At 35.1% G+C, this 17884-nt stretch overlaps 1 protein-coding gene across 9 annotated transcripts in view; it reads right to left on the reverse strand.

Annotated features, from left to right (window-relative positions):
- The window catches only part of CEP83 (centrosomal protein 83), a 161373-nt gene that overhangs the window by 103896 nt on the left and 39593 nt on the right, over nucleotides 1-17884 (reverse strand). For all 9 annotated transcript variants that reach the window (XM_073021000.1, XM_008004259.3, XM_037996706.2 and 6 more), the window contains 4 exons: nucleotides 15115-15388; nucleotides 14495-14645; nucleotides 5715-5807; nucleotides 3395-3526 (listed from right to left, as the gene is read on the reverse strand). In XM_073021000.1, the coding sequence (XP_072877101.1) occupies nucleotides 3395-3526; nucleotides 5715-5807; nucleotides 14495-14645; nucleotides 15115-15287 (549 nt within the window). In that variant the 5' untranslated portion in view covers nucleotides 15288-15388. The remainder of the gene's footprint in view (nucleotides 1-3394; nucleotides 3527-5714; nucleotides 5808-14494; nucleotides 14646-15114; nucleotides 15389-17884) is intronic.

A 17884-nucleotide genomic window follows, 5' to 3' on the forward strand; every position in this document is an offset into this window, starting at 1 on the left:
CCCACTTACTTGGGAAACTGAGGCAGGAGAATCACTTGAATCTGGGAGGCAGAGACTGTAGTAAGCCGAGACTATATCACTGCACCCCAGCCTGGGTGACACAGCAAGACTCCATCTCAATAATAATAATAATAATAATAATAATGATAAATTACCAACCCCTTAAAAATTTTAATGAATATCACTTAGTCCTTCATAAGTGAAAAATAGATTAGTCATCAGATTTCAAATGCAGGTTTCACTATCTGAAAAACAACAAAACTAAGAAACTAGAGAATACAAATAATCCTTATCAGATAAATATCATTAGATTTTAAAAGGAAAGTATAAAATAAAGCACCACTATATGAAACCTTAGTGTTTTCTCTTCAATATACTAAATCTTCGTTTTAGGCTAGCAATCTTTATCATTCCTACTTTCCACAAGATAATTTTTACATGTAATTCCTTGGATTCAAAACTCTTTATACCACATGCAGTGTAGATCAACTGGCTACTTAACAAAATTTGCAGTTGCTGGATGGCCCATAATCAGACTGGCAACTTCAAACTGCCAGTCACCTTCCAATGGGTAAGGTCTAGGATTTGTGTTGACTACACATTGTTGAGACCCAGGTTTAGGGCATATGGAATGTAAGTGGTGGACTGGTTTGTGGGTTTGAGGGTCTGTGTGGGAGACTACGATTTCTTCTTTGTGCAAAGTGTAGGAGTGCAACACTGAACATGGACTTAGTATGGCCTCCCCACTCCCTCTTCAGCTGAAGCTGGAGAGAATGGGCATTTTGTAAATGTTATGGCATATGCCAATATAATATAATGACATTAAATGAAAACAATAACAAATAAAACATGTTGTGGGCTGTGGGTACATCTGAGTTCTACTATAACCTGGCTGCTGACTTTCTCTGAGACTTTAAACAATTCATGTTGCAGGAAGTCAGGGACCCCGAATGGAGGAACCAGCTGGAGCCGTGGCAGAGGAACATAAATTATTAAGATTTCATTTTAATATGGACATTTATCGGTTCCCAAATTAATACTTTTATAATTTCTTATGCCTGTCTTACTTTAATTTCTTAATCCTGTTATCTTCATAAGCTGAGGATGTACATCACCTCAGGACCACTATAATTGTGTTAACTGTACAAATTGATTGTAAAACGTGTGCTTGAAAAATATGAAATCAGTGCACCTTGAAAAAGAACAGAATAACAACGATTTTCAGGGAACAAGGGAAGACAACCATAAGGTCTGACTGCCTGCAGGGTCAGGCAAAATAGAGCCATATTTTTCTTCTTGCAGAGAGCCTATAAACAGACGTGCAAGTAGAGAAGACGTCACTAAATTCTTTTCCTAGCAAGGAATATTAATAATTAATACCCTGGGGAAGGAATGTATTCCTAGCGGGAGGTCTATAAACGGCCAATCTGGGAGTGTCTGTCTTATGCGGTTGAGATAAGGACTGAAATACGCCCTGGTCTCCTGCAGTACCCTCATGCTTAATAGGATTGGAAAATCTCACCCTGGCAAATTTGGGGTCAGATCAGTTCTCTGCTCTCGAACCCTGTTTTCTGATGTTTAAGATGTTTATTGAGACAATGCATGCACCACTGAACATAGATCCTTATCAGTAATTCTGCTTTTGCCCATTGCCTTGTGATCTTTGTTCTCCTTTTTGCCCTTTGAAGCATGTGATCTTTGTGACCTACTCCCTGTTCTTACACACCCTCCCCTTTTGAAATCCTTAACAAAATTTGCTGGCTTTGAGGCTCAGGTGGGCATTACAGTGCTACCGATATGTGATGTCACCCCCAGAGGCCCAGCTGTAAAATTCCTCTCTTTGTACTCTTTCTCTTTATTTCTCAGCCAGCCGACACTTATGGAAAATAGAAAGAACCTACATTGAAATATTGGGGGTGAGTTCCCCCAATAAATTCACTTATCCTGTGCCTCAGTTTCATTTAAAATGAAGAAAATAAGGGCTGGGCACAACAGCCTATGCCTCTAATTCCAGCACTTTGAGAGGCTGAGGCAGGAGGATTGCTTGAGGCCAGTAGCCCGAGATCAGCCTGGGCAACATAGCAAGGCCCTATCTCTACTAGAGTTTTTATATTTTTTGTTTGTTTGTTTGTTTATTAGCCAGATGAGGTAATACATGCCTGTGGTCCTAGCTACTTGGGGACCTGAGGCAGGAGGATCACTTGAGCTTAAGTTATAGTGAGCTATTATTGTGCCACTGCATTCCAGCCTGGGCCACAGAGCAAGACTTTCTCTTGCTCAATCAATCAAATAAGACAGTACTGCCTCATCTCATTGACTATTGTAATAGAAGTGAGATAATATATGAATAAAGCACTTAAAGCCTTAAAGTTATAAAGAGTTTTTTTTAATGCAAAAAAAACTATTATAAATATTTATAGTGTTCTGGTACTACACTGTCAATGGACACAAATGATCCAAGGTTCATATAGTTTCTTACAGATGAAACACTCATAGCAGTTTGCTCACTAATAAGAATAAAACAGTCTGATCCAAGTAGAACAGTTTTAGTTTTTATTAAAAGCCCAGAACACTGTAAATATTTAGTAATTGGTAAAGGAAGGTAAGTATATTTTAACTCTTAATTCCAAATAAAGACAATGCAATAAATTTAAAATGTAGATACGTTTATAAAGAGAATATTTCACAAAACTATAGATACCAACCTATTTTTTATGAATATGGCAGGATAAAACTAGTATTTCTCTCTTCCATTTGAAAAATATTCCAAAAGCAACACAAGGAATGAAAAACAGTAACCCCATTTTGGGCAAAACTAGGAGACAAACCACAAAACGAGTAGAAAGGCTGCCAAAAGCAATGGAGATGAAGTAGGAATATATGGTGTAGGCAGCATAGAGAGAACGCTCCAGTTGCAAATGGCAGAAAAAACAAAGTCTACTTCTTGAAGTTGATGGGTACACTTTAAGGTATAAACTCCCGGTTTATATCAAAGTGCACAGGTTGACAGCTAGAGCTTTCCTATATGTGGTTTGGTTCCAAGAAGCAGAAAGAACAATGCTAAGTAAGGAATCACACTAACTATATTTGCAGAGAGAAGTCCATCTCTGTGGCTATATGAGACAAAAGACTTTGTATAATGAAATTCCCCAAAGTTGTCTGTCTCCATTGGCTGAGACAAAATAAAAGATAAATAGAATTTTAAAAATCTACAGTCAAAACAGAACTTTCACAAGAAAACTGTTGATACGGAGCTGATGAAAATCATGATGAATACTCCACCATTAATTAATGAAGTTATGCAATCAACTCTAATTTGAAATTTTTAAAAATATATAATTATAAAATTGTGTTGACTAGAACAATGAAGAAACTTGTATAATCAATCACTTACCTCTGATTCATATTTTATTTTTCCTTCGTCTAAAATACGTGCATACTCTTCCTTCTGGTGTTCAAATTCTGACTTGAGAAATGTATGTTCATAGCGAAGCTTATTATATACAGCTCTATACTTTTCCACCTCCTAAATTAAAGGGAGAATGCAATTTATCATAGATTTATAAACAAAATTTGTACTCACTCCAATAGTCACTTTTACAAATATAATTTTAAATTACATTATAATGACAGCCACTCTAAAAGTAAAAAATAAATTTAACAGAAATACAAATGAATTTGGAAAAGTCCTCATAACAAGTATCCTACATATAGAATTAGTACATTCCTGAAAAGATACCCAAAAAGTAAATTACCATTTCAATTAATCTTATTTCTTCACTGGTTCTCATTATAATAAAAGTGTATAGTATGAGGAAAGTGTTAATCTCTGGACTTAAACAACATGTAAGAATGCAGCACACCTTTCAAAAGATAGATTTTTTAAATGTATAATTTAGTATAAGTAAAACAAATTCAAGAGAGATAAAAGGTATTGTAATATTTAGTACAGCATCTTAACATCTAATTAAATATTACAATGATAGTTCAACACACCAACCTGAAAAATAAATGCAGCATCATCTCTACTGACTGACCAGGAACACATGCAATTCTCTGGAGTGCTCTCATCCTGCTTCCTAACACTACTCTATGAAAGCTGCTGGCATTCTGAATATGCAACGAGAAACTCAGGCAACAGAGCAGAAAGATACAGGAGACGCTAACAAGAAATTCGATTGAACAAAGAAAGCATGTCTCCTAAAACATCACCAAAATCTTTAGTTCAAAGATTTCTAAGCCAGTTTATAAACCAAGAAAATGGGTTTCATGATTTCACTACAGATACACTTTGCTTTGATTTAAAAAAAAAAAAAAAAGCTTGTATTGAACTTAATCACTTATCTTGGGTCAAATTTTGTTTATTTACAAAAATTAAATCTACTCCCCAACCATAATGGCTTGCCACTAGGTGTGTATTAGAAAGATCATATTATCAAGCCAGTAAGCCATTATAAAAGACGATTCTACACTGTTTTGGGTAATGACCACATCACTAGACTACAGCTCTCCAAAGGGGCCCATTTTGAAGGAGACAATAATCATTTGTATGTATAAGGCCAGCTATATTTGTTATATAAGGTAACATATAAAATGTCTAGCAAGTATCTAATACACTTATTATCTGCAGTCTTATCCTGTCTCCTTTATTAAGCATTTAATCATACTACACCAACACTTCACCAAAGGAGACTAGTCTCAACCTGAAGTAAAACTGTAACAGATTTTTACTTTTATGAAGTGGCATGAAACTCATTCTCTCTTTCAACAAATATTAATTGAGCACCTACTGTATACCAAAATCTGTTCTAGGAACTTGGAATATAACAATGAACAAAACAGGTAAAGGTTCCTCCTCTCATGCAACTTCCATTCTAGAGGTGGTAAAACAGAAAATAAACACAATAAATAAGTAAATTATATAGCACAGTAGAAGGTATGTATATCAGAAAGAAAATGAAAAACAGAGGAAGGTAAGGAGGTCTAAAGGTCTAAGTAGGAATGGGAAAGGCAGGTTGCAATATTAAATAGGTAGACGAGAGCAGTCAAAGTAGGCCCCACTAAGAAAGTGACATTTTAGCAAAGACTTACAGGAGATGAAGTTAGCCATGACACATCTGGAGGGAGAGTATTCAAGGCAGAAGAGATGTGCCAATTTGGCTGGGCATGGTGGCTCACGCCTGTAATCCCAACACTTTGGGAGGCCAAGGCTGGTGGATCACTTGAGATCAGGAGTTCGAAACTAGCCTGGCCAATATGGTGAAACTCCTTTTCTACTAAAAATTCAAAAATTAGCCAGGCACGGTGGCACGTGGCTGTAATCCCAGCTATTTGGGAGGCTGAAGCAAGAGAATCTCTTGAACCTGAGAGGCGGAGGTTGAAGTGAGTTGAGATCACACCACTGCACTCCAACTGGGCAACAGAGCCAGACTCTATCTCAAAAAAAGATAGTTTTTTTTAATTAAAACTAAAAATAAAATTAAAGAAATGCACCAATTCTGGAGTGTCAAAGAAACATCAGTAGGCCAATGTGGAAAAAGGAAAGGAGATAAGAGAGGTAATGGGAGTCCAATCCTGTGAAGCCTTAGAGGCCGCTGTAATGACTGAGTAAAAGGGGGAACTATTGCAGGGTTTTGGAGTAGGGGAATGATGCTTTTCATCGAGACTTTTATCCTATGAGGATAAATGCACAGTAAACAACGTAAGTTACTTACTTCATCTAGATTCCGAAAACGTTCTCTCATTGGAGTTTCTAATTCTTGTTGTATTTGGGCTCTTAGCAATTCCAATTTTTGTGGAGTTAATATCTAATATGTAGAGAAATGCAAACAATATAAAATCACATTAAAATCAAGAATTCTCCATATTTCAAAGACTCTCTCCTAATTATGAAAATGGAATTCATGAAAGTTTTCACAATATAGTTATTTTTATAGTCATCACTATACAAATAGAATCATCATTTGAAATAATACTTTAAGAATCTCAATTTCAGGCTCTTGGAGATGTCAAAAATTCCATTAACATGAAGTAAAGACAGTTACTGATTATTATTGCTATTGTTAGGAATAACTATGTTGGTAGCTAAGACTATCATGTTGTATACAATGGCTAATAGTCTAGTTATTTTCCAAAGCAGGCAAAATAAAGGTGTAACAATTTGTTATACCAAAGAGAACCTTTCAGACTTATTTTCAATTAGAAAAGGCTCATTTGTACTCTCACACTGTACCTAATTTAGGCTTCTCCTTGTCACACTCTTTTATAGAACTCATATTTTAATAAGCAATTAAATATTTATGTAAGCCTCATATGGGAAGACACAGTCTTTATTCACCATTGTATTCCCAATACCTCCCACGAATGTCTGGCACATAGGAACCACTCAACTACACTAGTTCATGAATGAATGGGGAACAAATGCCAGCTGTAAAAAAAAAAAAAAAAAGTCTAAAGTTTGTATTTATATTAATTTCTACAAAAATGATAATGTTCAGTTTGTTTTTTTATGAACAGTCCAAATACTATGTTCAAAATATTACATTCTACTGAATGGAGAGCATACTATATATAAAGCATTGTACAATGCACTCTAACCTACATACTATCCTGTTCTAAGCACCTTATATGCATTCATTGATTTAATTCCTAGAACAATCCCACAGTATAGCTACACTGAGGCATACAAGGTATTTAAATAACTTTATAAAGATCACAAAAACTCATGTGAAGCACATATCTCCCCATAAAAACTTCAAACTCTGGTGTTAAAAATAACTCATACACACAAATAACTATAAAAGTAGGCAATACAGCCTTACCAGACAGGTAAAAAAGAGAAAACACATTTAGGATAGAAGGCATGATGCATCAAAGGAATGGGAAAACTAAAGCTTATGCAGAACCCTTATATAGAAAGCTTACAGAACCCAAACTCAAGCCAGGTAACATTTTAATTTGCCTGGGTGTCAGAGACTGTATGGGAGAAAAGCGATTCTCAAAGGTGAGTTAAAGCCATTTTGAATGGGACCACATTAAGTACTACAGAAAATTTAAAATTGTGGATCCCTATATTCACACTGGTATAAATCTCTAAACACTGTAACATTTCCAAATGCCACCTTGGAGGGCTGTACCCTGGCTGGAAACAAAAGGAAAAGAGGTTGCAGCCAAAGAGTGAAAGGTTCCTGAATACCAGGTTTAGACTCTTATTATTTATTCGGTATTCAATAGTATTTACTTTAAAAATTTATTTTATTTAAAATGAATATATATAATTACATAAATAATTCAAACAAAAGCTTAAAAGGTCTTCTCACTTCAGTAATCCAATTTTCTTCTATTGAAGCAGTCATTGTTAATAACTTCTTATGTACCCTTCCTAAAACAATCTACAGATACACAAGCATATATATCACTTTTGATTTCTATACAAAAAGGATATTGTACATATATTTTTCTGTACCTTATTTATTGAAGGTTTTTAAGGTTAAGAGTGACACTACCATATCCATATTTTACAAAGAAGCAAGATGAATCAAAAGCTTTAGTGGGAGAGTAGCTGTAGCTGTGGGAAGAAGAGGCAGTAAATGGAGCCAAAGAAACCAGATAGAAAACTCATGTCATAATCTGGTTTACGGTATCAAGTATCAAGTCTGGGTGACAACATCAAGAGTCCAAACTAAGACGAGGTAGCAATTAAAAGGAAGAGATTAATAGGTAAAGCTTACATGGCTCCTGTTTCAAATGATCTAACTTCAAAACTAAGCAAGCAAAACCATGGGAAAACTAAGAAAACCTGAACAAAGATGGGATATTAAAAGGTATTAATGAATAAGTATTTTAAATATGGTAAAGGTATTGTGGTTATGCTTTTAAGAGAGACTGCACTGGTTTGTTATAGAGATATATACTCAATTATTTGTTGAAACAATATGATTTGATTCAAAATAATCCAGAGACATTGAGGAAAAAAGTGGGAGTGGGTGGAACAAAGTAGTAGATAAAACAAGCCTGGCTCAGAGAGAATTATTATTAATGCTAGATGATGGGTACATGGGAATGCATTACATGTTTGAGATTTCCAAAACTGAAAGTTAACTGAAAGTAAAAAGCCTTTCAACCAAGGTAGAGTAAGAGCCCAGATTCACTCTCTTGCCTGAAACAAACAAAAGAACAGACAAAAATTAAACAGTTTCTAGACATAAGAAAGCAAAGGGCAGATCCCTGAGAGGCACAAAACATAGAAGATGAGCTTTGAGAGTTTTCAGGACCTGGCACAGGAAAGGATACCCATGCAGTTATGATGGACTCCCTGAGTTGAGGAGAGGAAACTGAGCATCTAGGGACACTGGGGTGATTAGAGTCCTAAGACAGGGTAGCAGAGAAAAGAGGGCACAGAAGGATAACTATGAAGACCTACAAAAAGTCTTGACTCATTCAGTAGAGTACTGATTAGCACATGTGTGCAAGGAAACTACCTAAGGCTAGGCAAAGAAACACCTGAAAGGAGTAGAAGGATGAATACACAGAGCTCACAAAGACCTAAGAATAGTTTCTGTTCCCCCAAATCAGATTAAAATCCTTCATTTCATAAGGAAATTGTTACAGTAGTCAGAACAATCTTGCGTCAGTGGTGGGAAATAATTAGCACTACACTAAATACTAATCTGGCTCCCACTTAAAACTTAAAAGCAAGACCTAGAAAGATAAAACTGTTTCCAAATAATTCAACTGTGTCCTAAAATAAAGTTCAAGAATATGTATCAGAATATAAAAATATTGGGAGGTGGAGACTGCAGGGAGCTGAAATCACTCCATTGCACTCCAGCCTGGGGAACAAGAGTGAAACTCCGTCTCAAAAACAAAACAAAAACAACAACAAAACAACAAAACAAATCCAGCATTTTAAAAAGAAAGTTCACAATATCTAACATCCAATAAAAAATTACCAGGCATGCAGAGAAGCATGAGAGACAGAGAGAGAGAGAGAGAGAGAGAGAGAGAGTGTGTGTGTGTGGGGGGTGTGTGTGTGTGTGTGTGTGTGTTAGCAGCAGGGGGGATAAACTTAAAACAGGCCCAGAAATGACACAGATGTCACTGAAATTTTATTGCACAGTTATTGTAACTGAATTCCGTATGTTCAAAGAACTAGAGAAAAGATTGAACATGTTAGATAGAGATAAGGAAGATATAAAAAGACCAAGGCCGGACAAGGTGGCTCACGCCTGTAATCCCAGCACTTTGGGAAGCCACAGCGGCAGATCACAAGCTCAGGAGATTGAGACCATCCTGGCTAACATGGTGAAACCCTGTCTCTAATAAAAATAAAAAATAAAAAAATTAACCAGTCATGGTGGCGGGCACATGTAGTCCTAGCTACTCGGGGGGCTGAGGCAGGAGAATGGCGTGAACCCGGGAGGCGGAGCTTGCAGTAAGCAGCGATCACACTACTGCACTCCAGCCTGGGCAACACAGAGAGACGCTGTCTCAAAAAAAAAAAAAAAAAAAGGCCAAAATTGAACTTCCAGAGATGAAAATTACACTGCATGGAATTAATGGTAGGTTAGATATTGCAGAAGAAAACAATCAATGAAAATCAATGAATCTGAAAACATGGCAAGAGAAACTAACCAAAATGAAGCACAGAGACAAAAAATACTAAAAATAAATTAATAAACAAGATCAGCAAGTTATGGGAGAACTTTAAGTGGTCTAATGTTAGAATGTAATTAAGAGTCTCCAAACGAGGTGAAAGAGGAGACAGAAAATATTTTTAGAAGTAATCTCCAAAATTTTCAGTTTGATAAAAACTGTAAACTCATAGACCTATGGAATTCAATAAACCCCAAGCACTACAGATACAAAGAAAACTGCAAAGTATGTCAATCAAATTGCTTAAAACCAGCAATAAAGAGAAGAGCAGCCAAAAAACCAGACAAGGTGCATTACAAAGAACAAAGATAACCTGTGCTCACTACCCTGTGGAGTGATGCAGCTGCACAATATCCATGCAGCTCCTAATATTACATGTTCAATTACATCACAGATGCCTCTTGGACACAACAGTGCTTTAAATTCTGTAATGGTGTGCACCTTACGATTGGCCTGAGCAATCTAACAGCATACAACAGTTTAGGGGTCTTCTGATCTGAGGTCTCTGACAAAGGATCTCTAACTTTTTCTTAACTCCTAGGAATCTTATTAAAAACAAATACCCACATAATAAATCCTCTCTTCCTCTGTCTCTCCCCATCTCTCCCTCTCTTATCCCCTATATCTCCAAAGCACACATAAACCAAAGACACTGACTGAATTAGAGGATTTCTCCCATCCCATTTTAGGAAAAAATATTCTTAGACTACTTTTATTTTATTTTATTTTATTTTTTTTGAGAAAGAAAGAGTCTCGCTCTGTCGCCTAGGCTGGGGTGTAATGGCACAATCTTGGCTCACTGCAAACTCTGCCTCCAGGTTCAAGCAATTCTCATGCCTCACCCTCCCAAGTAGCTGGGAGGACAGGCATGCACCACCACACCCAGCTAATATTTGCATTTTTAATGGAGACAGAGTTTCACCATGTTGGCCAGCCTGGTCTCAAACTCCTGATCTCAGGTGATCCACACACCTCGGCCTCCCAAAGATCTGGGATCACAGCCATGAGCCACCGCGCCCAGCAGTGTCTTAGACGTCTAATGGAATATTGTCACTACTTGTCTCCAAAGAAACATAAGAATGCTTTACCATACAACAGTCTAGGTGTCATTATCTATTTTAAATCTATAAAAACAAATCTTTAACACTGCCATTTAATAATCAGTACTTGCCATTTAATAATCTAAAAAAGGCCAATATTTTACAAAGAATACTTTAAGAAGGTAAATACTGCTATGTCAAACATTCTTAATAAATTAATGACTGAAACTGAGTATTATATTTTGATCTGAGCTTCCCAACAGTCAAAACAAAATGGGAAACTGTATACTAGGTTATAGTTTTCATTAGCACAAAAAGAGCATATTAATCATTGGTAAAGTAATTTTCATTTAGTTTTATTAGAATATATCAAATGATCCCCATATGTAAAAAGGTTTTGTTAACATGGTACATGGTAACACAATAACAACATGTACTGACCACTTACTAGATCAAAGTACCATACTAATACTTTTTTTTTATGAATTTCTACCATCACAACTCCTTTTCCTGTGATTTTTTTTTCCCCGCTTCAAATTTTCATTTGTTTTTAGCCTGCTCTAAAATTCTCAGTTATTGCTTGATAAATAAGAAACAAAATACTACAATCTCTGGGTCCTTGGTGAAAACTGTATTTCTCGCTGAAGAAACTGTACCTTTTTATTGGTTTTAGAAAAAATGAGACCTCTTTTTCATTAGCATTTATCAACAGTACAAGTTTCTTTTCATTTTTATTTTTATTTTTTTTTTTGTTAACAGTCAGGGTCTCACACTGTTGCCCAGGGTAAAGTGTTGCCCAGGCTCCAGCTCCCTGAAGCCTCAAACTCCTAGGCTCAAACAAGTCTCCTGTCTCAGCCTCCTTAGTAGCTGGGACTACAGGTGCATGCCACTACATCAGGCTAATTTATTTAACTTTATTTTTTAGAGACAGAGTCTCACTATGTTACCCAGGCTGGTTTTCAACTCCTAGCCTCAAGTGATCCTCCTGCCTCCCAAAGTGCACCATGCTCAGCCTGAACTAACACTTTCCATGCATTGTCTCATTTCATCCTTACAGTCATCCTATGAGCTAGGCACTATTATCATTCCCATTCACTACTGATGCAGAAATGTTCTTTAAATGAATCTCTTATATCTTTTTCCTATAAAAGCCAAAGAGATGACATTAAATCTTAGAAAAAGCATTTTTGTAGGTAGACTAGATAATGCATGTATATTTTAAAAATAATCTCCTTTCATAAACTTTCATTGAAATATTTCTTGATCTTTGTTGAATTTACTTTTCTAAACTTACAATTCACATAAATTTCAAGCATCCATTAAATAAACAGCTAAATTGCTTCAAAATATGTGTTCATATGTATACATGATTGTTTCTTTAGCTTATTTTTGCCAAATAAATATCACACAGAAACTAGATATGTGTATCTTAAAAAACAGAAGCCTTACTAGATAAATTATATTTGTGAGCAAACATTTGGGAAGTTTTCACTTGGAGGAACATGCAAAGTTATCAACATGGAGGCTATAGCGTAGATGACTTCATTTTAATAGGAGACGGAAAATGTTTAACATACTTTAATCTATAAATACAATCGGATCACTTTAAAAAGTTCACCAGGTTCTCTAGCACTGAAAGCACTGAAGCAGAGAATGAAGAGTCCTGTCTGAAAGATGTTCTAAAAGGGATTCTGCTTTGGACAGTGTATTCGTTTCCTAGGTTGCCATAATAAAATACCAGAAACCACGCAGCTTTAAATAACCGGTTTGTTCTTTCAGTTTTGGAGACTATTAGTCTGAAATCAGGGTGTGTTGACAGGCCTTCTTCCCGTAAAATCTGCAGGGAAGAATCTTTCCTTGCCTCTTTCTAGAAAGCTTCTGAAGCACTTAAATCTCTGCCTCCACCATCACACAGTGTTCCCCTCAAACCCATCTGTTTCCATCTCTCTTCTCCTCTTTTTTTAAGGACACCAGTAACACTGAGTTAAAGGCCCAACATACTCCAATATGACCTCATCAACTTAACAAATTATATCTGTAATGACTCTACATCCAAATAAGGTCACATTCTGAGGTACTAGGAGTTAGGACTTCAACATATCCTGGTTGGGGATACAACTTGACCCATAATAGATTCAAAGAAAAAATAGATGATTACCAACTCTAACATGCTGAGGCTCTAGGTATGTTTGAAACAGACAGTGCAATATATGAACAACAATCCCAATTCATTCATTTATTTCAATTTTTCATGTCATTCATTCAACAAATAGGTGTTTACTAGGCATTATCCTAAACACTGAAGACACACTGAAAAAAAGTTCCTGCCTTCATGGAGCCTGAATTCAAATAAACAGGTCATCATTTATGAACATTTACTATGTGGCAAGTATGGTAGTAAAAATGTAGATGTTATCTCATTAGTCCTCACAACTCTTCTTGTTAAGCAGAAACTTTTATCCCCTTTACCACACGAGAAAACTAGGCATAGAGACATAGTCACTTGTTGAAGGTATCATCTTCTGGAAGAATTGACCCCTTTTTTTCATTATAAAATGTCCTTTTTATCTTTAGTGATACTCTTTGTTTGGAAGTCTCTTTTATCTGATATTAATATAGCTACTCCAGCCTTCTGGATGTGCTTTACTTACTTTCTGGATGTGCTTGGTACAAATAATCACGTTTAGATGTCACTCTCACAAAACAGAATTAAATTTATAATACCTGAAGAATCTCTCAAATATCTTGGGTTCAGCATTCACAGCTTCCATTCACACAAGGCTCTAAATTTTTGCAAAACAAATTAATGCATTGATTGTACAGGCTTAAATTACATTTCCCTCTTCAATTTACATTTCTGAGGTTTCTATTTGTATATTTAAATGTCCTAAATATACCTAGGAATGAAACAGTGAGCATAGTGGAGGCTCCAAGCCAGGCTTCGTGGTGTTCCCAGCAATGGTAGATTTCAAAAAGTTATTGAATGACAAACTTACAAGGCTTCTGTCAAAGGATATCTAAGAGTTGGGTGATATGCCAGACAGGTGACTTGAAAGATGCCTTCTTACTCTCTGAACTTCTGACTCTAATATTAATAATACCTTATTATTTGTACCAAGTAGATTGTTAAGCAGAAATAAATAGCTGGTGCTCTTCAGAGATTAAATAAATACAGGAAAATATTATTTGTGAGAACCTACTAATTTAAAATTTACAGGAAATTTGACTGGAGTTTAAAGTCTGGCTTTGGTCTACTTTCCAGACAAATGAAAAAATGAATAGTGTGAAAATTATCTAAAGAAACTGTACTTCAGCACTTCGGAGATAACCACCTTTTGCTTTACAAACCCATTTGCTTTACGACGTACACAAAAATTATGTGCACATACTGTTTTTACAGTCTCTTTTAAGAAGCTCCTTATGAACAGCTATCTTTTTTTAGTTTACTTTCAGTTATAATACATATACAAATATCAGTAAATCTTTCTTTTAAAAAAATTCTTTAATTCTGGATTTTTATCAATTCAAACTCACTTTTTCCCTAATTATTCTTAATGGTAAAATATTATTTATATCAGAATAGGCAATATAATACCAATTTACATAAAATAATAGTTTAATGGCTCCCTTACATGGTAGCTAACACTCTAAAATATATGAAAGAAGATTAAATTGTACCACTTGGAGATACAGCAAAGTAATCATTAAGGATATAGACAGAAATTGCCAAATTCACCAAAACTACTTACTTCCATTACGTATCTGACTACTTTTATACTAACTCAAATATATTTTCTCACCTGCAGTTTCATTTCTTCTAAGTCTTTAGTTTTCTCTACTAATTCTCCTCTTAGTTCTTCAAGCAGCAGCTGAAGTTTTTCCTGCTGAGTTTGCTTTTCATTAAACAGGTGCTTGAGTTCATTTTGTAACTTTACATATTCATTATGCAACCTGGTTTTTTAAAAAAGAATTCAATTTTGAGTAAATCCTTTCTTTCTAATTGCATTACTTTATGTAAAGTCAATCAACACTACAGAAAAACAAGACCAATATCACACATTACTTTAAACCCACAAATATCTTCTCTTTACAGAGTTTCATTTAATTATTAACACTGTAGTTTTAGAACACAATTTTACTTTGGTGGGAGATGGGGAACACATTTAGCCATCTGGATACATTTAATCTTACATGGCTTGCTACTTTCAAAATAAGGTGTATAAATTCATAACCCACTTGATATCATACTTAGTTTGGAACAAAATAATTTTAAAGTAAAAATTTTACTATATTAAAACAGTTTTAAATGTATACACTGCAAAATAACAAAATTATACTATATTCCATAGCAAACATTCAGCCAAGATAATGCCAATAACTTTTTAAAACTAAACCCCACTTCTAGATTTAAGTAATTTACCTTGTGTGTTCAGCCTTCAGAGTCTGATAATTAGCTTTATGATGCTCACATCGTAACCTTTCATCAATTAACATTTTCTGGAACTCCGACTGAGAACCTGTCAATCCGCTGTCTCCACCAGGAGGAAAATTATTGGGAAAAGTGTCCATATCGGTAAATGTGCTGACAACCATGTAAAAATAAGTTTTGGCTTTCTTACTGTTTTAGTTTTCTTTCCAAGAGTATTTCCTGCTCCTTTCTTGCTAAGGCAGAATCTCAGAAGGCCAAATTATACCTGCGCAGAGAAAAAACATAATTTGCGATCAGTAAAAGCAAGCTTCCTTTAATGTCACATCTTTTTATCACTTTTATTATTCTCCTTATCTTTTCTTTTCTTTTCTTTTTTTTTTTTTTTTGGGAGGAGTCTGCCCAGGCTAGAGTGCAATGGTGTGATCTTGGCTCACTACAACCTCTGCCTCCCAGGTTCAAGCGATTCTCCTGCCTCAGCTTCCTGAGTAGCTGGGATTACAGGTGCCTGCCACCATGCCTGGCTAACTTTTGTATTTTTAGTAGAGACGGGTTTTCACCATGCTGGCTAGGCTGATCTCCAACTCCTGACCTCAGGCGATCTACCTGCCTTGGCCTCCCAAAGTGCTGGGATTACAGGTGTGAGCCACCATGCCCAGCCTATCCTTATCATTTTTATTACAAAGCCCAATTCTCAGATTTTAATTGTTCATAAAACAAAATGCAAATATAAAGCCGAATCACACCTCGAAAAATTTTCTTTATTTCCATGCAGCTTCTGTGACCATAAAAATCACATCTTCAAGTATTAACCTAGCTCCACTAGAAGCACAGACTTCTCCAGTTTAGGTAGTCTTAAATTCACAAACCAGTGTTGTGTTTCCTGAAGCTACTGCAGTAAGCTTCAAGTATAGATCCTGGTACAAAATCCATACTTCCAAATTAGAGGAAAAGCTATTTGGAACCTGGTAACTGGCTGGGGAAAATCAAGGTCTTCGAAAGGTGACTTCCAGCAAGTAACTATGTCTATGATTAATCCTTTGAAGAGTCTTTTATTTGACACAACGCAAGCTGCACCCAGACTGCAGATTCAGATGAGAAATTAGTCAACACATAAATATTGATCAACTCCTATTTGTTATACACTGTTATGAACAGAAAACTAAATCTCACCTATCTCCAAAAGCACTGACTCAGTATTACGAACGTCACTGTTTATTTCATCTAGAAGTAAAAAATGATGTTTCAAAGTGTTCTTATAACTAAGAACAAAAATTTTAATTAAAATAGTTGTCACCTTTCTTTCTCTAGTCCCATAATACATATATACATATACACATATATATACACATACACACACACACATATATATACATACATATTTTTTTCCTGATAGAATCTTCCTTAGTCATGGGTTATTAACAAATCACTTCTTATAACAAAAAAAATCTTTGTCCTATGCAAATCAACCATTAAATTATTCAGCCTTGCTTGAATTATACCATCTCTGATAAATTAGTGTGATATCTACATATTACTTAAGACAACCTTTAAACTATAATTGCAGTTGTTTTGGTTTACTCTGAAATTATATTTTAACAGAAGGGGAAAAGTCCCTCAAGAACATTATACTCCTTACTCTTAGGTTTAATGTGCACTGGGATTCAATCTTTGTAAATACAGAATGTGCTATCTGTAGCAGCTACCACAAAATTATCCTGCCAAAAGTATACATTTGCCAAGGATTAATGAATTGCATCATAAAACTGGCATTCAATTTTTACTCCACTGTGGGTAAAATGCTATCAAATAGAATCTCATGCTCCAACGAAATCTTTCGTGAAAAGAAGAATCAACTGATGTGGCAAACTTCACTGTTGTCTCATATTAAGAAATTGCTACAGCCATCCCAACCTTCAGCAACCACTACTCTAAATAGTTAGCAGCCATCAGCAGAAAGGCCAGACCCTCCATCTGCTAATAAAGGATGACTTACTGAAGGCTCAGGTGATCAACAGTATTTTTTAACAACAAAGTACTTTCTAATTAAGGTATCTACATTTTTAAGACATAATTATATAGTAAACTTAACAGACTACGGTATAGTGTAAACATAACTTTTCTATGCACTGAGAAACCAGAAAATTCATGTGACATGCTTTATTGTAGTAGCAATCCAAATAAGTTAAAATAAAGAAACACTAATTGCTAAATGTAAGGTTAGGTTTACTCTTGGCTTCTTAAAGCTTTATAGGAAGAAAAAATATTTGGGGATTAATAAATACGTTTGGCTCCACATTAAAAATTATTCTACGGAAAAAAATACATTTTTAAAGATTATAAAATGTGTATTTATAAAATGTTGATATGTGACAGCTCAAAATTGCCTACTTCCTAGGTTTTCACTAAAAATTAAGATTACTAAGATTTAACTAAAAATTAAGATTACTAAGAGTTAAAATTCTAGTTAATACATACAATTCTGTATGCAAAGTGTACAAGAAAAAACAAAATTTGTTTTTGGTGAAAAATTGTTTTAAAAGACATAAAAATGTTTTTATTTAAAAGTTTGTCTAATTCAGAGGTTATTGAAAGATTATTTCAAAATATGAATTTGGAAAAACATAAAAACAAGGCAGAAAGGAAGAAGCAAAAAACAGATACAAAAACTATGACAATGTATTTTTGGTAAGAAAAGAGAATGACAGTAATTTTTTGTATAAAAAAATCTTATGTGGTTGAAATGATAGAAAAAAAAGGGAAG

Source organism: Chlorocebus sabaeus, chromosome 11 (assembly GCF_047675955.1).
Source record: "Chlorocebus sabaeus isolate Y175 chromosome 11, mChlSab1.0.hap1, whole genome shotgun sequence".
NCBI classification, from domain to species: domain Eukaryota; kingdom Metazoa; phylum Chordata; class Mammalia; order Primates; family Cercopithecidae; genus Chlorocebus; species Chlorocebus sabaeus.